This window comes from Motacilla alba, chromosome 3 (genome assembly GCF_015832195.1).
Source record: "Motacilla alba alba isolate MOTALB_02 chromosome 3, Motacilla_alba_V1.0_pri, whole genome shotgun sequence".
NCBI classification, from domain to species: Eukaryota; Metazoa; Chordata; class Aves; order Passeriformes; family Motacillidae; genus Motacilla; species Motacilla alba.
This window is the reverse complement of record NC_052018.1, coordinates 80,142,703-80,164,800: the sequence shown is the minus strand read 5'-3', so window position 1 is coordinate 80,164,800 and position 22,098 is coordinate 80,142,703. Positions and strand designations below refer to the sequence as shown.

General features: G+C 40.5%; 2 protein-coding genes across 8 annotated transcripts in view; one reads left to right on the top strand and one right to left on the bottom strand.

The window, feature by feature from the left end:
- Nucleotides 1–1,020: 1,020 nt before the first annotated feature.
- DPY30 (dpy-30 histone methyltransferase complex regulatory subunit) lies at nt 1,021–6,671 on the bottom strand. The gene is made up of 5 exons (XM_038132064.1): nt 6,546–6,671; nt 6,017–6,090; nt 5,885–5,932; nt 4,550–4,692; nt 1,021–1,313 (listed from the first exon to the last, which is right to left on the bottom strand). Exons 2-5 carry the CDS (start codon nt 6,050–6,052, stop codon nt 1,241–1,243), a joined length of 300 nt encoding a protein of 99 aa, XP_037987992.1. The 5' UTR covers nt 6,053–6,090; nt 6,546–6,671; the 3' UTR covers nt 1,021–1,240.
- A 2,305-nt stretch (nt 6,672–8,976) lies between these two features.
- SPAST (spastin) overlaps nt 8,977–22,098 on the top strand; it is a 39,081-nt gene continuing 25,959 nt past the window's right edge. Inside the window, exons 1-4 of one of the 7 annotated variants that reach the window (XM_038130985.1) lie at nt 8,977–9,473; nt 13,460–13,543; nt 14,798–14,881; nt 20,331–20,426. In XM_038130985.1, the coding sequence (XP_037986913.1) occupies nt 9,068–9,473; nt 13,460–13,543; nt 14,798–14,881; nt 20,331–20,426 (670 nt within the window). In that variant the 5' untranslated portion in view covers nt 8,977–9,067. Of the gene's footprint in view, nt 9,474–13,456; nt 13,544–14,797; nt 14,882–20,330; nt 20,427–22,098 lie in introns of all 7 variants that reach the window. The other 6 variants (XM_038130984.1, XM_038130986.1, XM_038130988.1 and 3 more) reach the window with 6 other exon arrangements.

Here is a 22,098-nt window from a genome sequence, read left to right as displayed (position 1 = left end):
AGGTATTACTGTCAGGTAAGAAATCTGATTTATTCTGAATTCAGGTACAAAAATCTAAGAAAATTGCTCTGTCTCGGGAGGATTAAAAATGAAACTACTTCATTTGGTCTTGCACAAATTCTCAACACAGTATCTGGGGAGCAGCATAGATTCCCTTTGCATTTAACAGTTCTTACAGTCTTGCAAAGTTGTTTCTTATTAAATGTTGGACTGCCATTTTAGAATAAAAATAGCAGTACCAAGTCCCTATGGTGTTTCCTTTTCTTCACTTAAATGTTATTAGTCATTCCAGAAAGTCAAAACACTGTTGTTAAAATCCTTTCAGTATCTTTTTAGTGTCACTGTTTGATGGAGACTGTGTTCACCACAATGCAGTAGAATTAGTAATCTTCTTCCAAATTTTGGTACATTTTCCAAAAGACAGCTTTTACACTTGATTTGGGGTTTGCAGGCTTCTTTCAATTTTTGTTCCCCACTCTAACTGCTCTTAGACTGTACTAATTCAATGTTTCTGTTTTAAGATACTAAGATGTATGTAAAATAGTGAGAACCTTCCTACTAAGACTAACAGCAAGACTTCAGTCCCTGTAAGGTCTTAGACAATTCAACTAAGAATAGCAGCACAGAGACCTGAATTACAGAACTCTTATACGTCACTTCCAAATTCAATCTGTTTCAGCTGAATCCAGTACACTGAATGCAGCCCTAGATCAATGACAAATGCTGAACAGCACACCTCATTAATGTACCTGTGTGAGACACTGGATGCTGTCTGCAGGTGATCTGTTCAGCTGCTGGATCTCATTGTTTTAACTAAACCTATTTCCTGGTGTTCTGAAGCAAGTTCTTTCCTCTCTACTTAACAAATAAATTTTAATTGTTCTGCATTTGTTTGCTTTCTGTTTAGGCATGTTGCACTGGAGGGTGCAGCCCTGTGATTCTTGTAATGAATTGTTCCCCTTTATGTCACCCATTCAGAGGATGTAGCTCCATGGAATTATTCAGACTTTCATCCAGTAGTGCAGTTTCAGTACTTTATTTTGAAAGTCTCTTTATAGGTAGTTTAAAACAAGAGAACAATTAAATGTAAAGTGTTCTTTATTAAATAAACTCAAAAGATAAAGCAAATTGTGCAGTTAAGGAAGACAACAACATGGCTAAAGGATTTTTACAGCAGAAAACAAATTGCGGCAAATGAGCATTTCAGTCTAGCAGCCAAACTGTCCTCATTTTTATGGAGTTAATTTCGGTCCTCAAATTGTGACTTGTTTTTTAAAAGATATGCTGCTAGAAATTCAATGGGATTGGGCGGTCTGCAAAGAAAAAAAGTACATCAAAAGCAATTAATTGTTACTATATGAAATTAGGTAGCTGAAGGACCGATCACCTTCCCTTAAAAGCAACACAGCTCCTCCCAAACATTTCTATGCATTGATTTAGGGATGACCAACTACCTAGAGTGACTCTGTAAATTTCCAGTTTTTAAAAAGGGGTCTTAGTCACTGTGGCTTCAATGTTTACTAAATTGCTAGAACAGTTACATACCTAAAACTACAGTCTGTAAGCATAAATACTGTATGCCCATCATTGGATATGACCTGCGTTTGCCTCTTTCTTTAACTCATGCTATTTAAAGTAAAACTGAATCTCTGCTTTTTTTTTTTTTTCCAAGTGGTTATTGTGTAGCTTATTAAGAGTTGTTTTCATGGTTTCTGGCAACTGAAACAAACACAACTAATCTTCAAGTTTGAGAAGTGCTGTAACTTGCAAGTAGTCAAAAATAAACACTTTTGATCACTGGCCTTAGTCTGTAGTTTTTTTTAAAAAAGAACTCCTCCAGCTATACCATGTGAATCCTGCTAATCTGGATTCTGTCCACAGAATAAATGACATACTTATTCCACAGCAGGTCAAACCAAAGGTCTGGCAGTGAGCAAATATGCCTATAAAGAGCACAAAAACAACAACAACAAAAATATGCAGAGATACTTCTCAGGACCATCCTTTTGGCATTCAAGCATGTACCAATTCCTGAGCTAGCACCCTTAATAGTCCTGGGTGGATTCCTCTACAGCTTTGACCAGCTGCCTCTTGAGCACAAATAATAAAATGTTAATGTCCTCAACTAAAAGCAAAAAAATAGCTTCATTATGTCAACTGTGAAGGATCAGCCCTTTTGTTCGTTATGAATTTGCTAGCTGCTTCATTTAATTTGATTACTGTATCAGAAGAGATGATAAACAGTCCATCCCAATCCATCATCTCTGTGCTGTTGTGATTTAACAGGCTCTTAGTATGTTTGTCCACAGAAGCCTCTTTTCTAGATATCAACTATTCAGTCATTCCATACAGAGATAGCATTCCATACTTGTGACCACCTTGTCACTCTCACTTTTTCACATTCTATCAAAATACAGGGGAATTATATATAATATTAAAAACACAAGAACATCACAAATTTATTAAATGGTGACATTACACTTGTTTTTCACCCCTTTAAGTTGGTTTTACCCCTTCAATTTCTAAGTCCAACCATTCAGAATTTATTTTTGATTAAAGCAGTGCATTGACATATACATGTAACAGTTTAACAACATTTTTCCACAAGGGTAATTTTCAGCTCAGAATCTAACATTTTGTCAGTAGTGTTTTTCACTACCTCTGAGGCCCACAATTTTATGTTTATTTGGATTCAATGTCACTTTCTGTCAGTTTAAATTTTTCTGTCAGTTTAAATGGCAGTCTTCAGTTTTATGAAGTTCCTCTGCAATTATTTAAAATTTATCAACTTAAAGAGAAACTGCAACTCAAAACTCCCTAATCTATTCTGTAAAACTCAGTCTCATTAACAACTTTTGTCAGCCACTTCTTCAAATTGTTATAAGTGATCTTTTCTGTGATTCTAGTGTTGGGCTCATTTCACTGTGAAAATTCAACATTTTCTTCTACCCTCTATCTCCTATCTTCCCATCAGTTCCTCATCCATATAAAAGTATTTCCTTTAATCCCAACAGCAACTAACTCTCTTTAAAAGCTGTTAGTGAAAAACTATGTGAAAAACTTTTTGGAAATTTAAACAGACAGACTGCATCATCTGCATTCATCTTTATGTATACTTGCTGACTCCTTCAATAAACTCCAAGACACTTAAAAGGCCTAACAAAAATTGTGTTGACCTCCTCCCAAATACATAATTTATCCATATGCTGCTCCCTATCCTGGATGGTAATTTCTACTGAATTCCAGGCATGATCATCAGATGTACTAGGCTGTTCCCTGAACATTTCTATATTCCTTTGAAAAAGAACTTAGCATCCACTAGTTATTTTCCTGTTCAATTTTAAGCAGTAGATTATACAGCAGAGCTGACAGTTCAGCTTTCTTACTCCTGAGGATTTATTATGCTCAGCTGAACAGACAGTTTGCCCTGGCAGGTTCATACTACCTGTATGTTCCCCAACGCCTCCTATTAATGATCCAATTTCACTTCTTTGATGAGCCCCCATAAAGAAGATGGAAAAAGGGCAAGGCAAAGGGAAGGGAAAGAGAAAGGGAAGGGGAAGGGAAAAGTTTGCCTGTCACACAGGTATTCAGAGTGTAAGGGTGGAGTATTAACCTTGGGCTGTGTTTTACATTGAGTCTGCAGCAGAACTCCCACAGATGTCAGCTGAAGATCTGCACATCCCTCAGATGTGCACATGGGTGGACCTTCCTAGGTGCCTCATTTTGCTTAATTAGCTGTCTGTACGCTGCAGTTTAAATTCCCAACTCCTTTTGAAGTTCATACATTGTTGATGGTTTTTCTGACTGTAGGTGCCATGATGCAATTATGGTCATCTATATCAGCTATTGATTGTATTATTTCAATTTGTGAGATGGTTCACGCAGTACGATTTGCCACTAGTGAGGATATACCAAAAGGCTAGAAATTAGTTTTGTTAAGATGAACACCTGTTTGCTGTTATTGAAGGATACCTTTCTACACTGACTGACTGGTAAAGAGAGCTGGGGCACCGCAGCAGCATAATCTTTATTCAGAGGATAAACCATCAGTCTGCTTCTTACAGAAGCAGACTGTGTTTACAGTGCAGGCTCAGCCACACCCTTTAGAAAGTATCTTAATCTCTGACAAAGATGCATGTCATGCCTGATTTGTCTTTCCTTCTCTTAAATGTCAAGCAGAACTGTTTATAATTCCACACAACAAAAATCTTCAGAACTAGAACATTGTCTTGCCTTGCTTCTCTAAGGTGAATTACATGATAAAATGAATAACAAAACTTCTCCCATTTTTCCCTGTAAAACTTTCACAGTAGCGTACCTTATTGGGAGATCATGAATTCAGTAAATAATTCCTGTCACGCCATGTGTGCCTAAGTGAGGAACCCACCCTGCATGGTCAATCACAGCAATTCATGGGTTCATAAACCTGTTATAATGAAGATTTTGCAAAGAGGAAAACCATATTCGGTGTGTGAGGCCTGAAAGGTGCTGCACTGCCCGAGTTTGAGACCTGCATTTTCTTGAGAACAGAAGGAACACATCTTACCTCTCTTTTGCAAGAACAGCAAGTCCCTGTAGCAAGATAGGTACAACTGTCTGATCCAAGTAGGCACGTGTGGGTAATGACTGAAGATCCACCTTCTGCTTTGATGTTTTCTCGGCATTTAGTTTCTCATTTTCTACTATCCTCTGAGGTAAAAAAAAAAAAAGTGAATGAACATTGGTAATAGCAGCCACATCTACTTTGAAGTGTGTGTGCAAAGTACCCATCTTTGCAATTTGATGGCAATAATTTCTTTACATCTTTTAAGAATATTTAAGTGCGTATTTTTCCTTGCACAAAAACCTAATCCAGAGGAACCTTCTGTTAAATTCCTATGTTTTGGGGAAACGATGTTTAAAAGTTGTAAGTTTTCTACATGAGAAGACATCCAATCCCAATAATTTTTATTTCTGCTTTTTTTTTTTTTTTAAATTTCAGTTCAAATTCACTGATTTGAACTCTGCACCACGAAGACAGGAATACCAACGAGTGTCTCAGTTAGATGGTTCCTGTTCACATGTGCTTCTAACACAACATGGTAAAAGCACAAGGAATTCAGGTGAAGCCTGACAAAGGGGTCTCTGCTAAAGTCAAGTGCTTTGTGACTGTGCTCTACTCAAGTATAGATGGATACTTTAAAGAAAACATAGGCAAAATGCTTCCAGGTACTTTTTGATCAACAAGTGCTGAATCATCTTATACCATTAACTGTAGTTGAAAAGTGATACCCTCCCACTGCCAGTAAACCAAATGTATTCAGTGCAACGTACATGAATCTACTGCCACAGGAACCATGTGTTATGGTTCTGCAGGAACCATTGAAGCTGAGGCATAGACACAAGCAGTTATCAGAGAGATGAGTCCCAGAAGATGTTTTAAAATAATTTCTGAAAAAGCTTAGCACAGAGCAAGAACTTATAATAAAGGGAGACTAAAGGCTTTTCTTTAATAAGAAGAGTAAATAAATGCCATAGAGTTAGGAAGTGATTCTCCCAGTCTACTCAGCATAGGTTGAGCCTAATGTAGATGGCTTTTTTTTTGTGCCATAATATATATCTATATTTCTCACAGATAGCAACAGAACAGATAATAATTATAAGATACTTCAAAAAAAACCCCCATCTCATTAAAAAGCTCATTATCTACTGCAGTACCATTTAGAACAGTGGAAGTAGCACAACAGAAAATATATTTACAACCATTTCTGCCAGGGACAGGTATTATTCCTCCAGGTATTAGCTCCATTGAGAATATTACATTTTCTGAAGTTAGAATCAGGAGTCAACTTCTTTCCCCTAACCATAAATGTGACTTCCACTGCAACTAAATCTTTGTTACCTCTACATTTTCAGTGAGGCCGTATTCGGAATGAGGATTTTCCGGAACCTGTAAAATAACACATGGTTAGCAGAGCTAAAAGTCTCCTTTTACGCATGAAACATAACGCACATAAAACATTTCTTGTAATACCTGTGGCTGTCCCTCCATAATCTGTTCTCCCTCCATGATTCAAAAAGTGAAATTTGATGGACGTACAAGAAGATCTAGGAAAGCAATAAAAAAAAAAAATGGTCAGTAGGCTGAGAAGAAGCCCATGTGAGCTAAGTGATATTGCATCACTTGGTTACTAATGGTTACCAAGCCACAATTACTAGAAAGCAGAGGGAGTTGCTCCGTGCTCCCCCCGCGCCAAACTTGAACTGGTTTCTCCCGCACGCAGAACCGAGAAGTGCTTTTAAGTTTCGCGTTACGTCCGCTGAAGAGAGCAGTACTGGGATTAGAAAACACAGCACTCATTCCCCCGGGATGCCGGAGACATCCCTTTCCCTCCTTCCTTCCGTCCGTCCGTCTCCCCCGTGCCCGCCACAGCGCCCCGAGAGCCGCCGCGGGCAGGGCCGGGCTGGGGCCGCGCCGCAACCGCGGGCCACGTGCGGGCGCCGCCCCCGGCCGTGCCCCGGGCGCCCCGCGGGGAGAGGCGGCCCCGTCGCAGGGCTCTCACCGCCAGTCGGTCCGGGACGGGCGGGACACCGGGATCGGCGGGACACCGGGAGCCGCTCCGCAGCAAGAGCGGCCGCTGTCGCGAGTTGTTCTGACGTCAGTGAAGCGGTCGCGCGGCCGGCCCCCGGCGCACTGCGCCTGCGCGAGCCCCACCCAGCCCCGGCGGGGCGGGGCCGGAGCGCGTTCGGTGTGTGCCGGGCTCCGGGCGTCCTGCCGGGAATGAAACTCGCGGGATGTGCGCCCTTCCACATCAGCCTGGGGTTTTGGGTACAGAGATATGCTCGTAAATCAGTGCGGCTTGGTGTCTGAGGAGGTCACTGTGGTGTTCACGAAAAATGACATTGCTGAAGCTAATTTGGGTCTCAAAGTGGGGTTTTGTTAGTGAAGAAACTTAGTGTTAACACTGCGTGAAGCTTCTGGAATTTCTTTGGTATTATAAAATCTGTTAAAACTTTATTTCAGTAGATAAGAAAATTTTTAAAGGGCAGTTACATATACTAAAAATAATTCTTTCATGAGTGGGCTGGAACATACTTGATAGTGTTTTCATAATAGGAGTCAATTCTAACAAAACAAAAACATTCTTACAAATTCTTACAGAACAAAATCATTCTTACAAAACAAAGAAGAAAAATATTTGATGGACATTGCTGCATTTTTTTTCAGCACTAATAGGTTCACTGTCTGTCTAATAATGGTCTAGGTCATGAATAGTTGCTGTATGTTTGTATGTTATTTTATATGTGATAACGTTCTGTATTTTATGCAGTAAGAAAGCTGTATATTGTGTACTGTTCTGTCATCAAAAGAAAAGCACTCCACTCTGTCATTTAAAAAAATAAATACACATTACCAGGGGCAACTGGAAGTAACTCCATGAGGCATAAACAAACAAGAAAAAAAAAACAACAACAACAAAAAAAACCCCAGTAGTTTTATAGTAATTTTGGAAGACTGAATAAAATCACTACTGCAGACAGTAGTGATTTTAGTTTGGCATATCCTTTTAATTAACATGTCCCACCAACTGCCCTTTCTTGCTATAAGCTGGGGGAAACTTGCTTGTGCACTGAATTATCTGTCTGCAGTTTTGGGACTGTCTCAGCTCCTGTGTGCAGTTCAGGGGTGCAGCAGAGAGATGATCTGTCATAATCTAGTATCACTCAGGATTTTATTTGTAGAACAGAGAGTGTGTGACAAAGCAAAACAACGGCGAAAAACATCAGACAAGGGACAACGCACCCACGACGGTGCAGCAGAGAGGGAGGCTTTCGCTGAAGTGGTGAATATAGTGGCAGGCACAGAAGTGCTGGCGTATGGATGCCTTCCCTAGGTTGCTAGACCAAAGGTACCGAAGCATTTTTAAGGTTTGAAATAACCAAAGGAGTAGGGAGCTGGAGGATCTATCTCTTTGGTGAAACACAAATAAATATTATGGCTGCGCAAATAATTGAGAAGGGCTTGGACAACTGCATGTTCACTTTTGGTAAGGAGAGCGGAGTAGAGTTAAGATTTCTTCTTTCTTCCAGAGCGCTGTATCTATAATGTATAGTGAATTCCATTAGCTCCCTGCATGTGAGTAGACAGCCTGTCATTCCCATTACTGAGCTGCGGAGCAGACAAAGCACCGCAGCACAGTCCCGGGGGCAGCTCCACGGCGGCGGGAGCAGGGACACCGTCGGGGACTGGCAGCTCCACGCCTCTCCGAGCAAGGGAATTCCCCGGGCTCTGCCTGTGTGCCACCAGCGATGACTCCTGGCGGGAGCGGCGCCAGGAACCTGCGCTGCATTGTGCCTGCGGGGCGGCTCGCAACCCCGGTCAGAATAACTAATCCTGTTAAATTATTCATCGCCCCTGCGCTCGGTGCGTCTCACGGGCCGGCAGTGAGCGGCCTCGGCCAGGGCTGGGGCGGGCTGGTGCTGCCGCTGTCGGGCTGCGCTCCCTGCGAGTCCCCGAAAGGAGGCTGCAGCCAGGTGGGAGGCAGCCTCTTCTCCCGGGCAACCGGCGAAAGGGCAAGGGGACATTTCCTCAGGCTGTGCCAGCGATGGTCCACGTTGGGCGCTAGGAGGAATTTCTTGACAGAAAGGGTTGTTTAACAAGGGAATGGACTGCCCGAGGAGGTGGTACAGTCACCGTCCCTGATCATGTTCGACCCGTCCAGACGTGGTAATTGGTGCTAAGGTCCAGTTTTACATCGGTCAAAGGCTAGACTCGATGATCTCACGAGTCTTTTCCCACCACACCGATTCTGTGATTCTGCGCTTTCCAGGCCCAGCGCTGAGCGCCTCCGAGAGCCCGCCCCTGGGGCCGCGGGAGCGGGGCGGGCCGGGCGCTGTAGGTGCCGAACCCTCGCCCCTCGTGGTGCCAGGGGCGGTGCCACCTCTCCCCGCCCCCGGCCGGGGCCGCCTGCATCCCGCCCTCCGTCCCTCCCCCTGGGCCGGCCGAAAGGGGCGTCGCCGCCGCCGCCATCGCCATGGCCGGTTGTTGTCAGTCCCTGGCAGCGGGTTATGGCGACGGCGGTGAATGAATTCTCCGGGCGGCCGAGGGAAGAAGAAGGGCTCAGCCGGCTCCAGTTCCGCGCCTCCGACCGCCGGCGCCTCTCCCTCCTCGCCGCCCGGGCCGGCGCCCCCCGTGCCGCCGGCGGGGGCGGCGGCGGCGGCGTCCCCGCACAAGCGGAACCTGTACTACTTCTCGTACCCGCTCTTCGCCGCCTTCGCCCTGCTCCGCTTCGTCGCCTTCCAGCTCGGGCTGCTCTTCGCCTGGCTCTGCGAGCGCCTCTCCCGCGGCGCCCTCATGGCCGCCAAGGGCAGCAGGGCCGGGGCCGGCGAGGCGCCCGAGCCCGGCGGGGCGCCCGAGACGGTGCGGGCGTGCCACAAGCGGGCCTTCGAGTGCATCTCCATGGCTCTGCGCATCGACGAGGACGAGACAGGTAGGGAGGGAGCGCCCGCGGCCGCCCCGGGGTGCGGGGGGAGGCCGGCAAGGCCCTGTGCCGTGGAATCGCTTTCAGCGAAGAGCGAACAAAACCCGCTCGCGGGAGAGATGCGGGGGCTGCGGGCGCTGTGTGCGGGGTTGAGCCGCGCTGTGCCCGCTTGCGGTGCCGCTGCTTTGCTCCCCGGCCGGGTCCGTCCCTGCCGCAGCCCCCAGGTGCGGGTTGGATCACAAAGCTGCGGCCCGGGCTCGTTCCGCTCGCAAGACAAGTGCTTGTATTTCTCCCCAAAAACTTAATTTTTGCCGTGGGGGTCTGGGTGAAGCGGTTAAAAATTGCGGGCGGATGTGTGACTGTAACTAGCTTTCACCAAGCCAGCTGGACAACAAAAGCACCGAGGACAATAATAAGGATGCATCCTACAATGCACTGCCTGACAAATGATGTGAGTGCACCAGCAAGGCTGCAGGTTACTTGGCCCTCTGAATGCCCATTTGGAGTGGTGTGACTTCTAAGGAAATAAATACTTACTTTAAGTATTTTGGCAGTTTCTTAAAGCATGTTTTTCTTAAAGTGACATGCATACTCTTAAAAAACCTAAAAACCTACCACTGTGTGATGAGAAGACCTTAAGGAGAGCGTTTAGGGTTCAATGAAATATGAGGATTTTTTTTTTTTTTTTGGTAGAGCATTACAAAAATCCCAACCAAACAAAACACTTGATTCTGAATTAAATGTAATCATTTATTCTAAATGCAGCAGCATGATTCTGTTAGTTTGCAAAAGGTAGGCCTTGGGGGCATGCTGTGCTGGTGTTTAAAATTCTCTGGAAAAGTCAGAATGCTTTATTCTAAACTTTCAGTTGAGCTTTAATGAAACTGCTATCCTCGAGGAGGAGATTAAAAATACAGGAGTAGCCTTCAACAGAAGCTGCATGCTGACAGCACCATAAAAGCATGGGATGTGTCCTCCTTTGCGTTGACAGTTTGGGAGTGGCAGTGGTGTGCTCTGGGAGAGAAAAAAAAACCCTGCACCATGTGCAGCAGGGTTAGTTCAGCACAGATGTACAGCGAGGGAGCACTGAGGGTCATAGGAACAAAGCATGAAAGAAGGTGAGGTAGCTGAAAGCTTCGGTGTTGTTGACAATTGCTCTGTGAGTAGCAAAGTCTTACCTTATCAGGCACCTGTTCCACTGCTGTGACCTCTAACTGTTGGTGGTTTGGAGGGTAAGCCCTTAAATATGAATTTCAATAATGGACTTGCTCTGTAGATATCTTAATGGTGATCATACATGAATTAGCTGCACAGGCCGTACATTTAGTAAGATGATCTTTGCTGCTAATATGAGCAGTTGCACAACTGTTACAACCCTGCAACTGCAATATACATTCCACTGAGAAAGAGCTCCCTTTAATACAAAGATTTGTTATTTGCTTATCTGATTTTACCAGAATACTTGTCTGTCTTTGAAAATGTTTTGATCTGTAAACAAGCTTTTTATATCTTCAAAGAGAAAACCATATGTTAGACACAGTACGTGAAATGGTTGGAATTCGTGAATTGTCTAATAGCCTGTTAGTCATGTGGTGTTTTTGCTGTTGTGGGAGCTGTGCATACTTCAGTAATTTTGATAGCCCTTCTGGTAATTTTTTGTGCTTCTGAATTAGTGGGACAGTTGTTCTTGTTTTGGTATTTTCACAATTAAGCTTAATATCTTTTCCTAAGAAGGCACATGTGGCGTGTTGACCCCTTAAGCATCCACACAACTGCTTGTTTACTCCTCTCAGTGGGACAGGGGAGAGCATAGGAGGAGCAAAAGTGAGGGGAAAAAAAATAAAAAAAAGGTGAGAAATTTTTCCAAGCAATTATTGCCTTGGAAGGCAGCCCTCATTCAGTTATTCATCTACCCAGGTTTTTATTGATGAGCATTACATGGTATGATAGAGAATATTCCATTGGCCAGTTTGGGTCACTCATCCTGCTACTGTCCTCTCCCAACTTCCTGTGCACCCTCAGCCTACTCACTGGGGATCTATATGGGAAAAAGAAAACCTCGAGGTTTTGCTGTTCAGCAATACCCAAAACATTTCTGTGTTATCAACTGTTTTCGTCACAAATCCAAAACACAGTGCCATTGGAGCTGTTTGAAGAAAATGAGCTGCATTCTGCCAGAGCCAATATAGCAAGTCAGCAACTTCCAAGGACTGTGACATTTATTTTATTTTTAATGTCGTAGTCACTTGAAAACTAGTCATCCATTCTGCGTGGAGTTGGAGCACAACCTTTGCAAACAGCTTGGTGTGGTATTGTGCTTTGGAAACTTTCTCCAGTTAAAAGCTGGAAGTTAAATTTTAATGATGACCTTGGCATGTTTGCAGCTGCCCCTAAGAATAACAAAGCCATTCAGGCTTTGTTAGCAGAGGTGGCTGGAAGCATCTCAAATCAGATTTTTACTTAGCTATAATCAATATTAGATTTGCGATTTACACTGCAGTCTAAACTGTTTCTGTGGATGGTGGAGAGAAGAAGCTTAAGGAAAAAGTCTAAAGAGAGGATTGAAGTCACTCACCTTGGGTGATTTAATTTATTTAGTTTTGTCCTTAACAGTCAGGATATGTGAGACTGGTGAAGAAAGGGCAGTAATGATAGAGCTCCCAAGGTGTGTGGTGTTCATGACTGTAGGCGGGTGCTCTGTGGTTTGTGGTGCTAAGAAGAACAAAGCATGAAATTATCTGCACAGGGGAACTTGCCAAATGTTATTAATAAGAGATTTTTTATTTTTTTTTATCTGAAGAGGAGCAAGAGAAAACCCTGAAGAGGATTCTAGAAATGTATTGAGATAGTTTTACTATAACACTGAAATTTGCCAGAAAATAGGTTTGGGACTGAAGTTATCAAAAGATTTGAGTGTAGAAGCACGCAACTACTGGTAACTGGCACTCAGGAATAGTTTTGTGAAACATTGTCATCTGAAACTAGGGTAATGATATCTGAAGTTTGATTGTAGGCATTTTTAGTTTTTTCTCCCACTAGTAGCTTGTTGATGCTGATCAGGTTTTATGTTCTAATACCTGATCTGTTATATTCCTCTGTGGAAATGCATGCTTAGTGTGATATAATTATGTTGCAGAAGTATTTTTCAATATGCAGGCATATTCATTTTTAACGCAGAGTATTTATGGAAAGGGAGCAATATGAAGTACATATTAATAGGTCTTCAGTGGTTGACTTGCAGTCGTGGTGTCACATGGCTTAGGTCAGGCACAGGCATGTTCATGGCTGTGTTTGCTGTAATACCCGCTCAGGACATGCTTGGTACAGAGGTGAGCTCTAGCTCTGTTTGTGTTCTGCCTCATGTGAAAGTTGACGTGCACCTGTAATACAGCAATTTCATAAGAGCATAAACAAAGAAATGCCCTCATGACAAATGAGCTGCACTGTACAAAAGGTAATCAGAGGAGAAATGTCTCTCATCTCTCTCATGTAGTGTCTTGGACTTGTTGCTTTTTTTCTTGAGTTTCTGTGCTTCTAGTGTTATTTTGGGTATTATTAGTGTTATTATTGGCTGTCACTGGAAGATTGAGAGGCATGTCTCTCTCTAGTTGGTGTTCCAGAAGTAAAAACTGTTAATTTCACAGTTTCTGTTGGGAGTGAATATGTGTAGGTGAGCTTTTATGCCTTTTTTTTTTTTTGGGGCGGGGGGAGGGGAGAGAGGGTGGATTTATTTATATAAGGCAGATGAAGAATTGTTCTTAAAACAGGCAAAAGTGATTTGAGGCTGGTGCAGTACCTGTTTTTAATAGAAAAGCTTATTTGACATTTAAATAGATATAAAGTTGACAGTGTCCCTTTAAGACTTCCTTTAAATCACAGGATTTTGTTCAAATATCTCTTCCTCTCTCTTACTTGTTTTATGCAGCATTATGTAGAACCATTCCTAAGCTTTAATTTGTTCAAGAAAATAATGGGCTCACTTCCTTTTTAAGCAGGACAAAAGGAACAAGCTGTTGAATGGTATAAGAAAGGAATTGAAGAGCTGGAAAAAGGAATAGCTGTCTTAGTAATTGGTCAAGGTAAGCCAGTTTTGAGTTTTGTGGAACTGATTTTGGTTTATGGCTTTTTTGAAGTGAAAAATCAATATTACTAAATATGGTAGGGGCTAGGAGCAGCCTGCTATATGAATTATTTCATAAGGATCTTCCTTATTCCCGTTTTAGCTGTACGTGATCACTGGTCCTTTTCTCTGTTCCACCTTAATAGTCTGGTCTATATCACATGCAAATCTTGCTCCAAATATTTTCAGACTCTGCAAAATCATAAGGAGTTCATGAACACTGTTAAGTGAAACATGTGATTTCTTATATAATGGGAGTGCCAAAATACTGAGTTTTGATTTGAATTGCTGAAGTTGACAGTTCATGTTCTCACTTATGCAGAATCTTATATTCCCTTCAGTATAATCTTAAAAGAAACCCCCAATTTGGAATGGCCTGACACTGTGTTTCTGAATAACTTAGGCCAAAATAACTGAACATTTCCAACAAAGGAAGAAAGCCATCTCTCTGTCTGGAAACATTTTAACCTTTAGTGTAGAAGCAGGTATGTACCATAGAAATACAGGTGTAGTGAAGGACTTGCTGAAAATTTCTGTCCTCAAAATAACATTGTAATAATAACAACCCAAATCACCTGCCCCAAATCTAAACCTGTGAGTGTTTTTGTAGACTTATATTTTTTCCCCTCACCTGTGTTTAGAAGTACATGGTGATCTTACTTAGGAGGCAATACCAGTGGCATTTGATATAACCTGTATAAATTGCACAGTTTAAAAAAAAAAAGTTTGACTTGAACAGACAATATTTCTTAGAAAGTGGTGATGTTAATTCTGTTAATTCATTTTTGAAATGTAAAGGGACACAGTCAACTGAATTAAAATCTGTTAATTTTGTCAAAATTAATTCTTTCAAATTGTACTTGCCTCTCAGTCACTTTTCAAGCTTTTTAAATTTTTTTTAAAATTTGATTTCTGTTCAGAGAAATGCAGAGACAAGGGACATATTAGGTCAGTATGAAATGTTAGACAATATGCAAAGCAGTGTTTGGGTTCCTATCACTCTATATAAGCGCTGTTGTAAAGCAGAGAGTGTCAACTAACTTTAAATTCTTGATTAAATATGAAGCTTTAGAGTTTTTTTCATTAGTTTGTAATGAAGCTCCACAGTGGAGGGGATAGATATGGGTGGGAGGAGGAGGAGGGAAGGCTGGGTATCAGTGTTTTAGCACTTAATTTACCAAATTGTGTTTTAACATGGATTTTTCTTTGTAAGGTGATCAGTGTGAACGGGCTCGACGTCTCCAATCTAAAATGATGACAAATTTGGCAATGGCCAAGGATCGGTTGCAGCTTTTAGGTACCAGTTACAATTCATGACTTTGGAAAGTTTGTAATTATTTGCACAACTCCATTTAATGTATTCTTCTAAAATATTACTTTGATTTTTAAAGTGAAGGAGTCATTATCTTTGTAGGGTCTCTTTAGTTTAATTTTCAGTTGGGAGTAAGTGCTGTTGATGGATTTTGAAAATGGAATTTCATGACCCACTTTCAGGTATAAAAGTAACTGAGAAATCTTGATTAATTCCTTATGGAGTTTGTTCAGGATTTTTCTATTAGTACTGTAGTGAAACTTCTGATATATTGCTGATCATGAGTGCCAAGTGTGCTTCTTGTAAGTGTAACTACTTCATATTCTGTTGATTTTGCTGTCACTTATATTAACAATTTTCCTTATTATTGGTAAATTACAATAATGATGATGATAATAATAATAATTCTTTAACATCATGTAGACCATAAGGTTGTGAAATTCTGATTTTCTTGATTCTTTTCTAGAAGTGTTCTATTTTAAAATTAGAACGTAAGGTCATGTTTTTCAGAAGTATAGTATTGTATAGCTTTAGCTTTATTAAAATTAAATGTTGTATATAAGTTCTTAACAGTAAAAATCCTCCTATCAAACAGCAGACCCATTGCTCTGTGTAGTGCATCTTCTAAATGTAAAACTTTGAAAATGCTGTCAGTTCAGTCAGTAAAAGTAAAATATGGGATATTTTTTAATTGCTCTTGAAGGGTTCACTAACAAATGTACTTGATTGTAGCTTGCATATCTCAGCTTTAATCTTACACTCTCCTGTGTGCAGTTCTACTAACTCATTCTTCTAGGAGCATATAGAGCAGATGGGAAAATTTTGGCTCTTTTCTCCTCTTACACTTCGTGGTTCTGTGGTCCTAACTGGTGATTGACAGGGAAGTTGTGACAACCCCAAGGAAGTGAGCCCCTTTTGTTTCCCTTGAGTTCCTAATGTCTTTAGTATTAAAAAAAAAAAATAAAATGAAGGGGACAGGAGGTGAAAGGGGCATCTGTCTTCTATGCCTTAATATGTGTGTTTCTTGGTACAGTTTTAGTATATGTTCCACTTACCAGAGCTAAAGGCTGACTTCTAGAGATAATATGAACTAGGGAACAATAGAGTGAAAGTGATTACATGTAACAGTCTTTGGTAAGGTGTGGCTTGAAGTAACAGTGTTTGTGTTTTGTGGGTAGTGCTTCATCCTTGCTTGTATTACTTTAGTAGCACTTGCAATGTTGATAAGTTGCTTACTTGCTGTGATCTGATTGAAAAGAAACAAAGGGTAAAATTCACAAAAACCCCTGAAGTTGAAGTACATTCATCTTTACTACCAGAATGTGTGATCATATGCTATTTGTTTGCTTCATTCAGAGTGCAGATTGAAAGGTAAACAGATAGAACAGTGTTTATTACATTAGTTAATGTAAAATAATGTTTTATTTTTATTTTTAAACTATCAGTTTAACATTTTGGTTTGCCTAGATTCTTGTTAATTTTTACTGAGGATGTGCTTCATACAATGTACCTAAAAGCTAAGTTTGGATAAAAAAGAGCAAGTGAAGTCATGTGCCCTTTAGGAAGGCAAAAGATGTGGTTTGGAGGGATATTTCAATGATTTTAAATCCCTACAAGTTTGATCATTAGGGTTCTATTTGAATAATATTATATGCCATCTAACCAACTTTGAAGTATTGACAGCATATTTTTTATTATTTTTATCTGTCATTTTTCATGGGTTTTGTAGAAATTTAAGGTAATCCAGAGTTGAATTCCATGTGCCATTCTAAACACACTTTTAGCCTGTTACTTATAGTAACAGATATTTGGAAGTTTTTGAGTCATGTAAAGATCCTTTTGTAGTTGAACTAAGCATGAGGCTCTTGAAGCTATTGCAGATTAATGAAGTGATTTTTCCTATGAATTGAACTCATAAGAGTGTTGTCTGCTAGCTTGGTGGAATTTCTCCCTTTCTTAAGTCAGAAAAGGCAAGTCCTTTGCTACATTAGCTGAAAGGATAAAGCAAACTAGACAATAATGCCAAATATTTCATCCAGCTTGCTAGAGGGAGATGTGATTGCAGACTGCCTAACTCAAATGCCATTCAGTTAGGCAGGTTATATTGGTAGTACATAGCGAAAATTAAGTCATGCTGATGACAACTGTCCCTTGAAAGCGCTCAGTGTTGTTGGCTTTTTGGTTGGGTGTTGGTTTTTCTTTTTTGAAGTGTTGGTACATCAATGTAACTTTAAATTGCATGACCTCACTAATGGGGGTGTTGGACACCACTGGTGAGAGTGTAATGTCTGATTACGCCCATGTGTTACCACTGTGTCATCACACCTCTGATGCCTTTCAGTTTTGGAAGAGGATGGAGGTACCCACCATGGATGATGGGTTTTCTACTTTGAGCCCTGTTTTCATCCTGAGTCTAAATTATGTATCTTACTCTGATTTATGCTGTCCTGTGACACAGTGTGAAAGCTGAAGTGACCGCTGGTGTGTTTCAGGTCACCTCAAGGGAACTTGATGGCTTTCACTGTCCATTGACCATATTGGCTTGTGGTGGCTGTCAGGGCACTTGAAAGTTCTTCCATTTGATGTGGTGGTGGCCCCCCATTTTTGACATGGTTTAGGGTGTGTTAGTTGTGTGGTTAAATCTTGCTTTGATGGTCTTCACACACCTGGTCTCTCCTGGACAACTGATCAGCCATGTTAGAGTCATTAAATTTGATGTATTTAGAATGACAGGAGGGTATTTGTTTTCTACAGTCGATACACAGAACTTGGCATTTTGTTGTTCCTAAAGACAGATGGCTGTAATGGCCAGTGCAACACTATTCAATTCTAATGCTATTGATGTGTTTTACCAGTCTGTGTTCTCTCATTTCAGAGAGATTTTCTGTAGGGGCGCAGATTTGTGTTCCAAGTGTCTTCCTGTGTATTTAGTGTAGCTTCAGTATTTTGGTTGAAGAGTGTATGCCTCACGTAAATCAAATATCTGTCATCAGTATCCTCTTTGGAGGATATTAATACTCCTCTATTCTGCCTGTGTAGATACAGTCTTCAATGGACACCTTTGGGAATGTTTCACTTGGAGGAGATAGTGCTTTCTGCTTCAGGCTTATGTTACAGGGTAGCATTTTTTTAGTAGAAATTAGTTTCCTTGAACTCAAGCTCTAGTATTGCCTAAATAAAGCAGTGGCTGCAGTGCTGTTTGTTTGGTAGATTTATGTCAGTGTTGTATTAGGAAGGTGAAATAATGAATGAGAATCTGTGAACTTTCTGTCAGTGCCTGGAAAAATAGGGAGAAAGGATTTTAATGGAAGATGAGTGTATCCTATAATTCCCTGGAATAATATTTAAAAGCTTAATTTATTTTTGATATTCCAGAGGAACCTACAGCTATACTGTCCCTGAAGAAAGGTGATATATTTGCTTTTTGAAATTTTATGTGCAATACTAAAATGAAATGTTAATAGGTAATATGATGAGAAGACTCTGAATTGAAGCTGGACAACAGTTGGCTTACAATTTTTCTTGGTTGGAGTTCTGGAGTTCCTGAACAGGTGGAACTAGCTAAGCATTGATAATTGTAGTAGAACCCTAGTGTCAAATTGTAGCATTGAAGCAAGTGGCATTTCCTGAACTCCTGCACAAGCCAATTGATGTTATTACGGTCGCTCACTAGAAAGTTTTTTTTGTTAAGCTCAGAAATGTTCTCCAAAACTCAGCTGATTATCTAATATCTTAAAAGTCTATTCATTCTAATTTTGTTTTCTAAGCTTCCTGCATGTTCTTTCCATTTGGGTTGCATGCACTGGGCAGGGAGTAGACCATTCTGCTGCCTCCTTTGGTAGTGCTGTGTCCCCTAGAGTAGTGCAGTGTCTGCAGTCAGTCCTTCTAAAAGGATTTGCCCTACTTGTCTGGAGAGGAAAGCTTATGAGGGTGACTTCTTGGAAGTTGCAGAGCTTGTGGTTGTTTGTAGGCTGTTCTTGTGTGACTGACTTTTTTGTTTTGTTTTGTTTTACTCTGACTCTTCAAAGCTTTCAATTTAAAATGAAGTAAACTTTGTGTACACATACTAATCTTGAGCTTTAGCTTTGCGTAAATGCCTGTAACTACTAAGTTTTCATTCCAAACTGCATCTTGTTCAACCTAAATGTTATTAAGCCATCACTTTAACTATGAGGTATAAGGATACTATTCAGGAAAGCTAAGCAGTTGAGTGATGAGGAGCAGGAAGAAGAAAGGAACAAAGCCTAAAAATTAGAGAAAGATCTGTAACAGGTAAAGAAGCCTTAGGAAGGAAGTGCTCATGCTTGTTGGTTGTAGCATCTGCAGGCTCTGAATGGCACTTCCTCCTCCAGCCAGGTTATTTAGGACCTTAATTGTGTATGTTTTCGGTAGAATTTGTCTGCTTTTGCAATGTATGCTTTCATAGTGCCAGAGAACATTGCTTTTCTACTTGGCATCTCTTTTCTTGCAGTTTCTTGGTAGCGTTATCTCTTGGCGGGGGGGGAGCAGAAGGGAAAAAAAATGCAGGAGGGAATGAGAGAGCTTGACAGCGTATGCCTTACATCCTTGCAGACCCTGGTTGGTTTTTAAAGCAAGAGGGATGTGTGTGGAATAAAGATGGGAGAGGTAGTAAAGGGCCCCAGAAGTATGGCCTAGAGGTTTTTAACTGCAGTGGGAAAAGCAGGAGTGGTAGTGGGGCTGCAGGGAACAAGTGGTCCTTAACTTTCCTTTGTGTTTGCAGCCTTACGCCTCTTTGACTTACGGTTTGGCTGTTTCTCATTACTTCTCAGAGTTAATTTCTTTCTTCTTAATCTTTAGCTTTATAAATACTGTATTCAGGTGTTTCTGTTAATCTTCCTAAAGAACACAATTTGCATGACAACTTTATTGACTTACTTTCAAGGCAATTAAATATCTAAATAGAGGTGTCAAATGACAACGTTGTAATGTGTATATGGTGTTCTGCTTGAAGTTTGAAGATTTCTGTAAAATGGTGACTGGCTGTTACTACTTAAGTGGAGCATTTATTATGCAGAGAAGTGAGGACTCCCTGCACCTGGTCAAAGTAACACCTTGAGAAGGACATTCAGAAATGTGTTATCAACATGAATATTTATTAAATTAAATTGAGTTAATCCTATACATTGTGTTTAAAAGTAACTGCAGTCACTAGACTGGAAAGATTATTGTAATTAACTCAGCCACAGAGGGTGAGTTTTAAAGCTGTTTTCAGTCGTGCTCATACTAACAGAGTTTTCTTACACATTTGCTGAATGTGTAGAATAGATAGAAATATTCCTTTTATCTTTAACTATAACAAAGCCAAACTTGACATTTCTGTGTTCAACATACATAAATTTTCTTGGTTCATTTTTGGTTTTTTGTTTGTTTATTTTGTCCTTTTTCCTCCCTCCCCCTCTGTTCTACTATGTAGAGAAGCTGCAGGCAGTTTTGCAAATTTCCAAGCCGCAAATGGAGGTCTATAATGACAGTACTAACCTGGCATGCCGCAATGGACATCTCCAGTCAGGTGGGTTTGGTTTTACCAGCACCTATTGAGGGGATGTCTCTCAGTTCCTGGTGTGTTACAAGGCAAAATAATGCAATGGTACATTCTAGCCCCAGCAGCTTTAAAATAAAATTATTTACATTTCTGTTTTTAAAGGCTTTGTGTAAAATACATTCCATCCTTTCCATGGCTTTGACAATGCTTGTTTTATTTTGTAGTATTCAGTTTTCTCTTAAAATGACTGTCCTAGAATTCAAATCTATTTACTAAGGCAACATTTTAGAAAATATTTCTCATGTAATATTCTTCAAGGAATTACATTAAACCAGTTTTAGAAAGTGTCAGTGTCGCATATATAGGTTATATGTTGTGCCTACATTAATTAGCTCTTCCTTTATGATATTGTGAATATGCATTAAGCAACTTTAAAATTCTGGGGGTTTTTACATCAAGAAAGTGATGTACAATTGAAATGAGGGGAGAACGACAGCAGCTCTTGCATTTTGTCAAAGAACATTGTTTTAATCCTTTCCCAGAAGACTAAACCAAACTTATTAATATAGCAGAAACCAACTTTTTTTTTGTCCATAAACAAGTTGTAAAGTTGTGGAAGTCCAAGGGTTACGCAAAGTACAGAATGTTTGCAGCTGTGGGATCCCTGATACAGTACCATGAAAGTCAGGCTATTGGTAGGCATCTGGATTTCTTAAATGGTTGGTGCTTATGCTCTTGTGCTTGCTTTTTCTGTCTTTTTGGGGTGTGGGGCGAGGGAATGTTTTTTGTAAGAACATACTTAGTAATACACTTTTTTTCTTAAAAGCAATGTAAATAGGTGGTTATGCTTCAATCTGCCAATCATCTTGCTGTTGTTCTTTCTTTATACACATAAAGCAGTATTTTCATATGGACAGCTCTAATAATTTAAAAACATAAAGTAGATGACAGAGTTTCTTAGAAAACTACAAAATCAATTGGCAGGCTACTTCACATAAGAGGACTGTTGTCTCTGCCTGAGAAGGTAGAGGTACGTCAGAGGTTTGAGCCACAGGGCTCTGGCATAAGCTTAGTTTTCTATCTGTGGGAAGTGTTACCTGCCCTGTTGCCTAATCAGGTTGGGCTTTTAAAAAGTTCAGGATTTTATGAAAATCATAAAAAAGTATGAAACATGGTCATTCTTAATTTTTAACATAAACAAAGTATCATTTGGTCTAAAATTACATTGCTTTCTTTTATTTGCCTTTAAAGGCCAAAATCTTATACAGATGTTTTTGCTTTGTAACTTTGTGTAAGGTTCTATTCTCACAGCTATGTTGCACATTTTTTCTATTTCCAAAGTGTTACTGATTTGAGATTCTTCCTTCTCTCAAGATACTATTTGTGTGGGCCTTCCTGCCCAATTTACTTGATTCTAGCACAAATGACTGTCTATCCCTGTCTTCAGCATTAGTGGTTTCCAAACTTAAATGAATAGGTAGAGATTTTTCTTGAAAGTTTATCTTCCAAATTTATACTGAGGTTTTTCAAGACCTCATAGCAGTAATATCACCTGCCCTTCAGTTGCAGAGGGCTATGCGGTAACTTGTCTTAAAAGTAATAACAAGTAGCCTTGATCCCAGTCTTTACTTGGAAATAATTAAATATTCATCATTCTTCTTCTCACAGCAGTCTTAAATAAGATGTAAAACAATTTACC